Raw genomic sequence first — 13,546 nt, 5'->3', positions numbered from 1 at the left:
TGTAAATACATATATATGTCCTTGCTCCTTACCCTCTTGAGCAGCAGCGTCCACTCGCGCTTGTGTCGCGGCGAGCGCGCCTGCAGCGTGAGCTGTGCGCGCGGCGCGTCCCACGGGATCACGTGGAACGACAGGGGAGCCCCCGCTATCGACTCCACCAGCATCATGTTGTTGCACTGTGGACAGACATTCATATATTATGATATAATACTCTACATCTTTCACACAACGCCATCTAGTGTCGAACTGAGCAAAGCTTGTATTATGAGTACTTGTCTAGTAATGACGATAAACATACGTGTACATTTCTAAATACATACATAATAGAACGTAACAATAGAACAGGACAAATGTTTGTGTGATCAGCACCATCATTTGTTTGTATTCTTACATTTACCGACTAGTGTCGGTAAACCCTAAAATTTACTGGCACAACTTAAGATTAACCAATATTCGGGGTTTTGCAGTTACATATATATCATATTGATGATCCTAACTGTGACTGGCTGGAAAACTTACATAATTTTCCTTTCAGAAGCCTCGTGTAGGGAAGAATCCACTCTGCGCGCAACGACATAAGGTACAAAATCACTAACAGAGCGAGTGTAGTTAGTACATACCATAATGTGAGACTTGTAGGCCAGCACGCCGTCTTCACGGTTCTTGGTGACGAGCAGCATGTTGTCGAAGAGAAAGGCGTGTCGCATCGCCTTCGCGCCGAAAACTCTGAAACGGTATATGTGAGAATTTAATGATAGGGTTTAAAGAAAAAGTTTACTTATTGTTATTAACATAAGGGTCTGGAAAGATTTTTACAGGGACTTCAATAAAGCACCAGTCTTACTATAGGATATGGTGGACTATTCTGAAATTCAATATTTGTGGATTTATAAAGGCAGTTGTTCTATGCAAAATTGGGAATAACCCTTTTAGTATACTGACTGAACACAACTTAACTTAGGAAACGATTGTACGAGACAGGTGCTACATCAATGCATCACCTACAGTAAAGTGCAATGACTGCATGGATAGCAAAGTGATTGAACTCATTGAACGGGTTGGATCCCTTCGTAGGACAAGCATTTAGTGATCCACGAATGCTTGTGCCTGAGTCAGTGTGTCTTTGTCACTTTTATGTTTGCGAAAAAATACTGGACACTCACCTAAATGTCCCTTCGGCACACAACTCTCCGTACGTTGTCAAATCTGGACCGTTCCAGCCGTACAGCAGCGATTGTATCTCCTGAAGACACGAAACAGAAACACTTAGAAGGCAGTTAGTATACAGGCATGACGGAACCTAAAGATCATCAAATCTAAAATTGTTAAGGGATCGAAGACTTTAACCGATCATGATCAAATATTAATTAACTTATTACGATTGAACAAGTTGCAAACTTATCAAAGTTATATATTAAACATTTTTATTTATTCCAAGATACCACTGACAAACAGTAAAGAACAATATCGTTAGAAAATCTAGATTCCAAATATTAGAATCTGACATCGCTAACCCGCAGTGAGTTAGCGTAGTGATCAATTCTCAACCCTTCCCTATGCATATAGAAAGAGACCTGTGCCCAGAAGTGGGACGTATATAGTCTACTATTTTATCTATTGAGCACAAGCTTATTACAGCAAATCTGGATGTGGCTAGCACAGGACCGTGGAAACTGGCACAAGAAATGGGAGGCCTATGCCCAGCAGTGGGAAGATAAGGCCGTAAATGATGATGATGACAAGCTTGGTATAGTCCTAGTTAGTTGCTCTTGTTTACCTGCACACGGACGGCGTGCTCGTGACGCCGCTTCATGTCATCGATGTGCTGTGCGATGCCTGTCATCTTCAGCAGCGCGTATTCCGTCTCGCGAGATGCGCACTGCTTCACCACATTCTGGAAGTTATCACATAATATAAATTAATGATGAAATACACATCCTCATAAATATTTTCGATACCGTTAACGCCGCTTTCACCATTAAGCTTTTAATTGAATTTGGCAATAATGGGACTGGACTCCAACAGAACTTGGAGCAATGTTCTAGCTTTTTGACTTCGTAAAAAGCTAGACCAAAGAAAGACCGATTTAATACAAACTCAGGTCTTGATATTTGTATTCAAAACTGGCAATGGGGAAAAATAAGTAATTTGAATATAAAAGGAATGCATTATTTTTATTTACCTTTAAAGTTTTAAAACAAACAAACAAACGAACCTGCAACAACAAATGGTATTTCAATATCCTCTGCACCGGCTTCAACAAATACGATGCAAGAGGGAGAAGGTGCCCCAACTCGAGCTGTCTCTCTCTGAACTCCCTCGCACTATGAGGCTCCGACGCTAGAGCTGCCAGTCGCTCCATGGTACGAGGGTAGCCGGTGCAGTATGATGTGTAGACAGAGAAGCCAGTAGTATTGTTGACGAAGCAACGAGCGATGCACGTCGCGTCCAGACGGCACGTGTTCAACTCCTCGCAGAGAGATCTGAAATTGAAAAGATGGTAAATTGATTAATCTTTCATAAAAGTAATGCCCAAAAATGATTAAAGGTTTCTTCTGCAGTTAGAATACTTGAATGGAAATAGTAGCAAATATTTTTCTTTTTCACAAAACTTTAATTTCAATGTGCTTTATTAGCTTGTAGAAATTGTTTTCCAATTTTCGTAAAATTCTATTCCTCTGCCTCTTCCTTAAAGACGTTAAATCGATTGAAGTATTTTCTTGTATAATGTTTTTTCCAAAATGCGTAAATGCGTAATTTTGACACACATTAATCATTAACCTTATTTTTTCTTCAATCCACACTAATTTCTAACATTACATTATTAAACTACCTGTTGCTCGCTACTTTGTCCGCGTGGTTAGAAGATATAAGTTAGGAATTTTTGAACGGAAGCCCTCGAAGTTGAATACTTTTCCCCGTTTTTACCACATTTTCCATTGTATCTTCGCTTATATTAGTCGCACCGTGATGGTTAATAGCCTAAAGCCTTCCTCGATAAATGGTCTATGCAACACAAAAATAATTTTTCAATTTGGACCAGTAGTTCCTGAGATTAGCGCGTTCAAACAAATAAACGAACTTTTCAGCTTTATAAATTAGTATATAAGATTCTAAAAAACATGAATATTAAACTGCACAAACACCCAAAACAACCTACACATCTAAAATTTACTAAACCCACACTAATGTAACCGCACAAAATCAGTCTAACCTAAGCAAAAAACGGCAAAAGCAAAAAATCCTCGGTCCTTGACCAAGAGTAGAGGTCATGGTAACATGAGACCCCATCACGGCCACCCATTGTTACGAGAAGTACGTGACGATACAAAGGTGGTGTTCGCAAGGTAATGGTTTAGGGCCCAACGTGGAAGTCTGTGTGTTTTGTGCTAGTTTTTAATAATTTTCAGAGTATTTCTTTGAACCGCGAAGCGTAAACTGTGTTGTTGTACGTTTCACGAGTCTGTCTGTAAGTCTGTATGTTTGTCTGTCTCTGTCTTTAGCAGCATAGCTACGGAACGGATCTAGCTGTTTCTATTTACTATGTGTCGATAACTTTATCCAATAAAAAATAAGTTTGATATTTGTTAACACTTTTACTTATTTTTCTTTAGAATAAATCTGGATGCCTCGACGTCTTGACGATCAGGCGTATCAAATTTTGAGCTAGGCCCACTAAGAAGTCCTATACTTGTACACAATTTCTTACAACGCTATCTAGTTTCCAACTAAGCAAAGCTTGTATTATGAGTGTTAGGCAACTATTTAACACTCACTGTAAACATATACGTGACCAGGAAAGGACTAAGGCTTATTTTTACCATAATAACTGAAGTATTAGGTAAAGCCGCGGTATAAGCTAGTATTGTAATAGTACAATGTAGATATTGAGTTCAACTACTTGTGTAATAGAATACGGCTGCGGTGGACAGTTACTGTCCGCAACTAAACATGTCTGGGGCTATTTATAACGTAAATGACCAACCAATAATACTTACATATTTTTAAGGTACCGTCTAAATAAAGATGAATGACGTTTCTCCACATTATAATTATGGACTTTTAAATTAAATTATTCCATTTTGAAAATTTGGTAATTGCTTAAAAAGTCTAAAAAGTTAATAAAACTAGGTGAGAGAGATATTGTTGTCGCATTCATTTTGCCCATTAGATAATAGCAATAGCAAGTTATCTTATTAAAAAACTAGCATAAATAAAATTTCCTGGCTTGGTGCCAACCCGTGCAGTCTTATATTACAAGACTCTAAATGTTTTGCAATGTTGGTAGAACTCAATTTTACCTATCAAGAAATAAGCATAGGTACAGATAACCACGCTTGCCTACTAGGGGCTATTAATTCGAGATTCAAACATTTAATTTTAAAAATTACATTACTGACTGCACTATTTTTAATAAATCTTATAACAAATAAATGAAAAGAACACCTTGTTTTAATAACGACGCGGGTGGTAATATTGGGTAGAAATAAACAACGAAAAGCAACCTTATTCGCTTGTAATAAAGACGTATATCTAAGTGAAAAGTTTGTGTCTAGTTACAAATGTGTGAAGAAAAAAGTAGGTATATTTGAGTTTCGAATTTGTCTCGTGTGCTAAGGATGTTCAACAATGCTTAGTGATGTGCTTATACAAACCGAGTTTGCTTTTTAAATTAGAACTAAGGACGTTCAAGATTTGAGTTTAGTTCTTGAGATTCAAGAACAAGTGATCTACGAATGCTTTTTCTGAGTCTTGATGTCATGTGAATGTGGCTTGAATGTTTGTGAGAAACCAAAAATATATTCATATTCAAAATCGGTCCAACTGTTATATTATTATCAGTCAAAGCCAGTAAAGGTAGCGGTACCAAGAGACGAAGTATTGCTAATTACTTAAGAACATGTAAATACGTATATAAATTAAGCTTTTTACATTCATACACTTTAAAAGTCCTTAATTGCTACAATTAAAGGATAAAACAGTAAATACTAAACTACCCACAATTAACACTGGCCGTAAACTTCAATTGTTTTAAACTTCGAACACAATTTCATCCGTTATTTTATTCGATATTCAATTTAAAGATCCACATTAGCATGGCAATGTTAAATGGAACGTCATTAATTTTGAATGTATTCCAAATACGAAAACATGTTTTCAAGTCAATGGTCTGTTAAATTGACCACAATTACAAAATTGGAGCTTCTGTGTTACAAGCTTCAAATAAATTCACTTTATTATCTTTACTTTTGATGGTTAAGTTACTTTTATATCCCTGTTGTTGATAATTCAAGTACAGTTTTGATAAGATTTTTTAAAACAAAAAGTAGTAACGCTGTTATTGTAACAAGCTAAAATTATAATAAAATTAAGGACCCTAACCTATTTTAGCTGTAATTACCTGTATAATTACCAGAAGTAAATAAGCAAACACTTCAAAAACAAATATACCTTTTCATCACATTAACTCAAAATATAGCAGTCGTCACTTCTAAGTCGAAGGTCGTAGGTTCGAATCCATTTTATTTTGAATTTATTTCGAAAAGCACTGAAGTACGGTAGAAATCTGTTCGTCAAATCCTACCAGATGTTATCAGATAACGAATAACAGTCGGTACTCGATAAATAATAGTAACTTAATAGTGTACCCATCTCGTGCGCCAGGACCACACAGCAAGTCAACTGTTAGAATACGCACGTGCGTTATATACAGGATGATGTAGTTAGGATTTACCCGACTGCGTCAGGAAGAAGGGATTTTGTTACATAAAAGTATTTTTGTGAGGTGGAGGGGTGGGCAGAAATAACGAATAAAACGCCTCAATTGTTTACGACATAAAATATAAATGTTTTAACTTGAATGTGTATGATTTATCAAATAAATAATAAGTGTTAATGAGATGTTGGCTATGAGCTATTCTTAAAATAATAATACTTTGGCCATAACAACGTTACATGTGACTTGAATGTTTGTGAAACCCAGGACGACACAAGGATTATAATATGTCGTTATTAAAAAAAAACCGTTACTATTTATTACATAATTTCGGTAACATTAAAAAATCTAAATGGAAACTAAAAAACATATTTTAAACTTCCCGCATTAACGCAACCATCCTGTATACACACAAACACAAACGCTCATACACACACAGGCCCTCTTTTGTAAGACACCCTCTCCCCAGAGGGTTGCCATTCTTTTAACACCCCATCCACGGACGCATGCAGTTTGGGGTATTTTCAAAAGAATCCATATTGGGACACTTACGTGACGAGTCGTGACAATTTGACAGCTGATAGACATTATTTAAATTAAAAAAAGGTTTGAAATCTTATAGAAATTTGAAATGAGACGAATAATTTCATACATGATGTCTTTTTTTTTTAATTACTGTAATAAGGGGGTGGTTTTCAATTATCTGGTTTTTCAATTATCAATTATTTTAAATAAATAAATGTAGTCGGATTAAAGAATAAGTGTCTAACCTTCATGCCATATTTCATCGACATCAATCCAGCAGTTTGAGCGTAAAGAAGTCACAAACATACATTACATACACTTTACCTTTTGTGATATTAATGTAATTATAACATATGAAAAGATAAAAAAATTACAAATTTCCTAAGTGTTAAATTACTCATACATTTCATTTCATAAACAAATTTTGCGTAGTGTTTTGCAAAATGGGAATTAGAAATTAGGTTAATGAAACTGGTCTGTTTTTAGGATACTAAAAACCACTTATGGTATGACCTAAGTAACTATAAGTTCAATGACATGTTTAAATGCGTCATATTAATGTCATTAAACACATTTCTAACATTATTTAACTAAACACGGAAGCCCCGTGAATATATTATTTTGGTATTTTTAAGGAAAGGTATTTAGGAAACTAACATTTCTTGTACCAAGTATTTTTTCTGACAAAATTGAACTCTACTATTGCAATAAAAAGGTTTAATATGTGTCGTAAAGATAATCTCTGGGTCTAATAAACCGTTTAAAAAAAATAGAAAGTCATGTCATTTGAAGCTGGTACTTATATATTTTTTTCGAATAATGTCACCCAATGAAGTCCGCACTATTTCTGTAATTCTACTTTGTTATATACTAATTTAAGAAAAAAATGGCTAATGCTTTTATTTAATGATCAAAGTTTACAAAAATATTACATAATATAGAATTTATTGTTGTATCCTTAAGTTATAAATTGCCTTGACACAGAACAAATTGCTGAGAACTCAAATAGGTGTAATTTTACAAGACCGCACACGATTTTCCCGTAGTTATTCTGCCATTACAAAACGATAAATATGTAACATTACATTATTTCATATTTATCTAAGTTGCTTCGGTTTCCTAGAACACATTTATAGGAAAAAACCGAGTCTGATTCGCGAAATTGAAGGTTCCGTACAATACTTGCTGAGGCGATACTTGAAAATATATTTAATCGTTCGTAATTCAATATTATCTGTCTGACGGACTATATAGATTTATATTTTAAGATTAAGTTAAATACCCTGTTATTCGGCATATCTCTCCCTACTATATTATACTATTAAATATGAAGTTATGATTAAAATGCAAAACACCTTACTTTACCGGATTGAGGAAATATCGATATGACTATCTAGAAAAGTAGAAATATATGCAGCATATTAAAGTAAAAACATTTCTTTCGTGGAAGCGTGACAACACTATACGGCACAGAGCGGTGTCCCTTTCCACAAGTCTCAAGACGGACCATCAATGCGGCAAAGAATTCACTCTAATACGCTAATGTAAAGTTCTGCAAAGACCCATTCTTAGTATGCACCCCACCCAGTGAGACCAACCACAATGAATTACTTCAATATTTTTATACTAGGGGATAAAAATTACGTAATTGCTTAATCCAAGTCCCTTGGTCAAGTCAAACTTGCATTACGAAAATGAGTAAAGATTAGGTTAAGCAAATGAGAAAGTTTGGCTTTGTAGATGGATAACATTTCGCCTAATGTTATTGGATCACTCCAATGAGATGTCAAATCAAAGTCACGTCACTAGTCGAATTGGTTTGTCATTTCTAAAATACAACTAGCTGTTGCCCGCGACTTTGTCCGCGTGGTTAGAAGAAATTGCGACTATAACTTGAGATTTAAACTATCCTATCTCTCAAGTTGGATCGAACTGCACATGGTGTTAAGTGTTAATATTATAATCGGTTAAGTGGTTTAAGAGTCCATTGAGGACAAACATTGTGACACGAGATTTATATATATTGTTTATTTTGTTTTTGTATTGGCTATCAGATAAGATTGTGGCAAATTAGGATTATTAACTTAAGCTGATTCAAGATTGGCCTATTTCCATTTTTTATCCATATATACTATATAGGAATCACTGAGTTTTCATTGAATAATTTGCCAAAAGAAGACAATTTTGTCATAAATTCCTCCTTGTAAATTTGATCGACATGATCTTAATGCCTATTTTAAATTTTGTAGGAGATAAAATCTTGTCTTATATTTACTTATTTGTTTAATGTTCGTGGTAGGCTTAATTCCAAAAATTACACTACATATGCGACGATCCACAGTTTATAAAAAGCAGTGCTCAACTAAAACATATTTCATGTCCTGATATGTTCCGGTTCTGACTACCCTTTAAAAGGGCGTGATGCACCCTATTATTACATTTTTGCAAAAGCTAGGCTGGGGGAAGTCGCGCTGTTATGCCATATGTCGACAATAAATGATATTGCTATTTGTCAAATGGGTTTGATGCAAAAATGCGGCATGTTGTCAAGTTTTTGTATAAGTATAGCACTGTACAGTTCCGTTGTTTGCCACTGTTTTAGGCTGGTTTGATTGCATGGATAGCAGACTGGTTGAGGCGTCCATTTCAAACCCACTGAGCATCGATTTCAAACGTGTCGTGAGTTCGCGAGTGTGTTTGAGCCACAAATGCTTGTCCTAAAACTGACTGTCTTTGTGCATGTGATCGTGTTCAATTGATCTGGTAAATAGTTTAGGCTCTCCTTATGAAAGCCATATTGCGACAAGAATGAGAAGATGAAAGAAATCATTAAAATGTTACTACCATACTTTTAGAGTAATTCTAAAACCCTGGATTATCTACAGAACATTTGAGCCAGATTAGAATTCCACGTATCCCATAACAACTTTTCTCAAATCCAAGAAGATCCTTATTAAGAAGAGTTTGGCGTATCTTAAGGGGACTAAATTTCCTTTCTCAGCTTACCTATTAAACGTGTAGATATCCTCGATGTTGTTGAACAGTTCAGCCAGCTGCTCCTCGGAGAACGTCGCCTCCCGCCGCCACACGTGCAGGTAGCCCTGGAACATGACAAGAGATCTTGTTGATAATAACATACAAACAGCTTCGAAGAAAAATTACTGAGCTAATACTTATGGGACCAAATGACAGCTATTTCACGTTAAATGAAAAAAGAATCAACAAAATTAATTCATCCTATCCGAAATACAGAGGAAACAAGCATAAAAATACCGTTGAAAAGCCTACTCTTTGAAATCGGTTGATTAAATGATTTTAATTTCTAAGATTAGCTTCTGGTTTTTGCAAAAGAAAGAGGTGGTTTCCATCAACAGAAGCAAGTGAGACCTAGGAATAATTTCATCATTCTTTTAGCTATTCTGTTTCAGATTTGGCGTTGTCCAGGAGAGAAAATTGACGGGGCTTGAATCCACGACAGGTCGCTCATATTGGATTTAGCGGGGTGACTTTAACCACCTGAGTACGAGTATCAGTGCAGTCCATGCTTAAAACTAGCGCATAAAAAAAAAATTTAGTATAAAGTGTCTAAAAGATAACCTTTTATTTCGAAAATAAAACTATTATTATTTTAAACATTTTACATATAGTGAAACAAGTATTACAAAGGTTAGCCAACGCTTTCGTCTTCATTTTCTAAATAAAGCATGCAATTTCCTGCATGTTATTTGGTAGTGTAAACCCATCGTTTGTGTCACACTTGACGTTCATAAAGACAGGAGAACAATGGTCAATCTAGCCTCCCTCGCGGTGCAAACTGTGGTTACTGGCATTCTGAACTGGCGAGATGTACAGGTGAGGTCAAAAGGAATATTTAAGTAATATTTAAGATTGTACATGCTGAAAACTTTGACGAGGCCTGATGGCTGATAGGTAGTATAGTATAGGTAGGTACTTAATGAGAGTAAGCGAAACTTTAACGATGACTTATTCTTCGAGTTAGGATTAAAATCCTTATTTTCTTTAACAAAAAATACAACGCCATTATGAATGTTTTCGTGTGGTATAAAGTTCTGCCGACAAATATATATAAAAATATAAATCGTTTTTGTGGAGTCTTCAAAATGTCCTCAAAAATATGGAGGTGGAGTAAACATTTTTTACAAAAACTACAACCTAAGCAATATAAGAGAGAATAAATGAATGCTCTAATTCCACCTTTTTTGTGAACACTCGTTTCTATTGTAATTAAGGACAATATAGTAATGCGATAGGTTACAGGTGTCAGCAGCGTTGTGTAGCAGGTCCACTTTCAGAAGGGAAATTAGAACGAATTTCTAAAGAGAATTAGTGGAATCTATTACTAATATAAGGGTCGGGACACGGTGAAGCGATTGAAAATGACTATTTTACAATTAATCATTATAGTAATCATTTGTTTGGCTAATTGTTGTACAAAAAAAAGTCTTAAAATATTTTCTAAATTGCTGATGATTGTAGATACACAAAGGAAAAGGATTTTACGGCAGATTATTTTTTCGATTTCATATCCTGATAATTGGTGCTTTTGCTGCATTAATTGGGGGTGCTCGAGGACTATATCTCTTTATAATTTTCTAATATAAGAGTAATTTATTACAAATAATCATTAACGTTCCACTTTTAGAACAATTCTAACAATTCACAGGTTTTGTTTAAGTTTTAATTAACTGACTTTCCTTAGTTTCCTTAACTATTTCTTTGGAGCATTGCTTCTCAAGACAAGTTCGTGATCTGTCCGTGCTATCCAACTACATATTTCAAAATACCAGTTTATCAACTAATTAGGCCTAATAAGAAAGTGGCCTTAAAACCTTTTTAATTAAACCTTTCGATTGTCATTACATTTCACACGTCAAATAACTGTCAGCGAAACTGTCATGGTGTCGCACGCCATATTGTTTTGTTAGTCAATATGTCCGCTCCCTTAGAGTATCATAGCTCGTGCTCAGCTATAGAAAGCTCTGATAACGTGATAAGTGTATCACGGACCTCACCATATTGGGTACAGCAGTTTTATATGGAGAGAGTATTACGTGTATAAATATTAAATAGAAGCACTTTTACCTTTTAAATGTCGTTTCTGTTTTTTTTCTTTTGTTACGATATGTTTATCTAATTTTGTGATTTGTGTTACGACCGTTTTGGATTTAAGAATTTTAGCCCAGAATATTATTGTTTTACATAATCTGTAGTGTAGTTTGTTCGTTTCTTTTTAAACTTATTTAATTTGTAGAACGTGGATGCAATTGTTTCATGTTTATTTAACGACGTTGCAATAAAGAAGTAATTTTGTCACTGCTAATGATTGTGAAGATAATTATAGGTGAATTAAACACAAAAAGCAGGTGTTTTGAGTAATATCCTCAAAGAAGATACAAATTCTCAAGGTTTTTGCATTAATATGCAAAAGATTTTTTTCTATAATTACTGTAATCATCAACTTGTCTGTTTATTTATAAATATATGATGAATAAAGGCAAGTTTTAATATGACTGACCTGTAGGAACTCTTAATAACTACTAGTACAAAAACGAAAATAACGGTAAAGCAAAGGTTGTTACGGCCATAAGTTACGGGTGTGACAAACAAATTTGAGTTTTCGGAAGCACAAATTTAATTCTCACCCAAACGTTTTGTTTATTAGCCTATTTGTACTTAAGCCCTTCTTGTATGGAACCCTCTGTATTGAAGTTCCGACTCGCATTTAACTTTATTTTGATAGTAACTGTCGTGAGAATGATTCATTATTAAATTATGTAACGGTTTACTCACGCGTATTTATCGGGGTAGCCCGACTAGTTTCGGACCCAACCGGAGTCCTTAATCATGAGCAGACGCGGCGGCATTTAACTGTTTTTCATTCAACATGCCCAGTAGCAGCATTGATTTTTCTAGCGCATGTAAGTAATAAGCACGTAATAAGAAGCTGGATGCGAGCAGCCAAAGATAAATTTCGATGGCGTGCAATTGCAGAGGCCTATGTCCAGCAGCGGACGAATACGGGCTTAAAGACGATAAAGTATTTGTATTTTTAAATGTTTTTAAATGAGTACTAAAGACTGCTAAGATAATAATTATGTTAGTACCACATAGGTATCACTTTTATTTGGTAACGCTTTTATATGAAGACCTATGCGACATCTATACTAAGGCTCTTTATAGAGTAATAAAAATCATAAAATTTAACTCTGTAACGTAATGTAATACAGGGAAGCCGACAGTAACGTTTAATAAAAATAACATAATATTTTAATGAAGTTGTCACGACCATCGGCCACCATTTTTATTTTACAACTGAGCGACATGTCTATCTTATGCCTCGTTTGAACTTATAAGCTGGATAGTAAATAAGAAATATTGCGGGTTATAGTTAGAATTAAAAATAAACAAGATAAAGATTTTTTAAATGTCAGTGTGGTGTTTTCAAATTAATATTACTGAAAACAACTTTAATTTAAATAAATATTTGCATGGTTTTAACAGTGATTATTTTAAGTAGTATTATAAGTAACAAAATAATTCCATCCCCTACACTCCCTAAGCTAGTAACATTTATTTAAAAGAATTATCAAAGATATAGTCACATCTATTCTTAACTACACTGTTAGACAAACGCCACAAAAATAATAATTCTAAAGAACAATAACTCAAGAAAACACTGCTTACAACATACGACTTAAAACACAAGACAAATATTCGAAGCTCTCTTCACACTTGGAACAGTCAAGTACATGTGACGTGTAAACAATATGCCGCGTGGGCACTCGCCCGTCCACCTCGATAGCTACTTGCGCCATTAACTCGCCCCACATTGTCATTGTCACGGCCAGTAGGCCGATTGTCCTACTGATATTATATACGAAAGTTCACGTAAGATGGATCCTATCAAAGATATAAATGTAGAATAAGAGCCAAGTTTCATACCACGATATAAGCCTTCAACGACAAAAGAAGTGAGTTCAATGGTCAGTCGTAAGATCCTAGATTAGTTTAGATTTGAATGGAATTTTTTGTTTACAATGATGTTGTATAGATTGAGATGTTTAACTGCTCTCTAAATTAATTAAACATAAATTTGTTATTCCTCTTGAATATTTCTGTGAAAATCTGTAAGTTTTATAAATGGCAATTTAAAGAAGGTGATTATATTACCGATTATTTTAAAAACATAACATTACACCTTAGGCGTATTGAGCTAGCGTTTAAATCAACCAAACCTTCCCCATATGGGTATTAATATACCTTAAAATAACAACTCAGCGACTG

At 34.8% G+C, this 13,546-nt stretch overlaps 1 protein-coding gene across 1 annotated transcript in view; it reads right to left on the bottom strand.

Annotated features, from left to right (window-relative positions):
• The window catches only part of LOC113505196, a 116,177-nt gene that overhangs the window by 6,006 nt on the left and 96,625 nt on the right, over nucleotides 1-13,546 (bottom strand). Inside the window, exons 4-9 of the mRNA XM_026887788.1 lie at nucleotides 9,248-9,342; nucleotides 2,216-2,483; nucleotides 1,778-1,894; nucleotides 1,164-1,243; nucleotides 621-726; nucleotides 33-176 (exon numbers count right to left, since the gene is read on the bottom strand). Of these exons, the coding sequence (XP_026743589.1) occupies nucleotides 33-176; nucleotides 621-726; nucleotides 1,164-1,243; nucleotides 1,778-1,894; nucleotides 2,216-2,483; nucleotides 9,248-9,342 (810 nt within the window). The remainder of the gene's footprint in view (nucleotides 1-32; nucleotides 177-620; nucleotides 727-1,163; nucleotides 1,244-1,777; nucleotides 1,895-2,215; nucleotides 2,484-9,247; nucleotides 9,343-13,546) is intronic.

The sequence above is a fragment of the Trichoplusia ni genome, chromosome 24 (genome assembly GCF_003590095.1).
Source record: "Trichoplusia ni isolate ovarian cell line Hi5 chromosome 24, tn1, whole genome shotgun sequence".
Taxonomy (NCBI): domain Eukaryota; kingdom Metazoa; phylum Arthropoda; class Insecta; order Lepidoptera; family Noctuidae; genus Trichoplusia; species Trichoplusia ni.
This window is presented reverse-complemented; position numbering and strand designations above follow the sequence as displayed.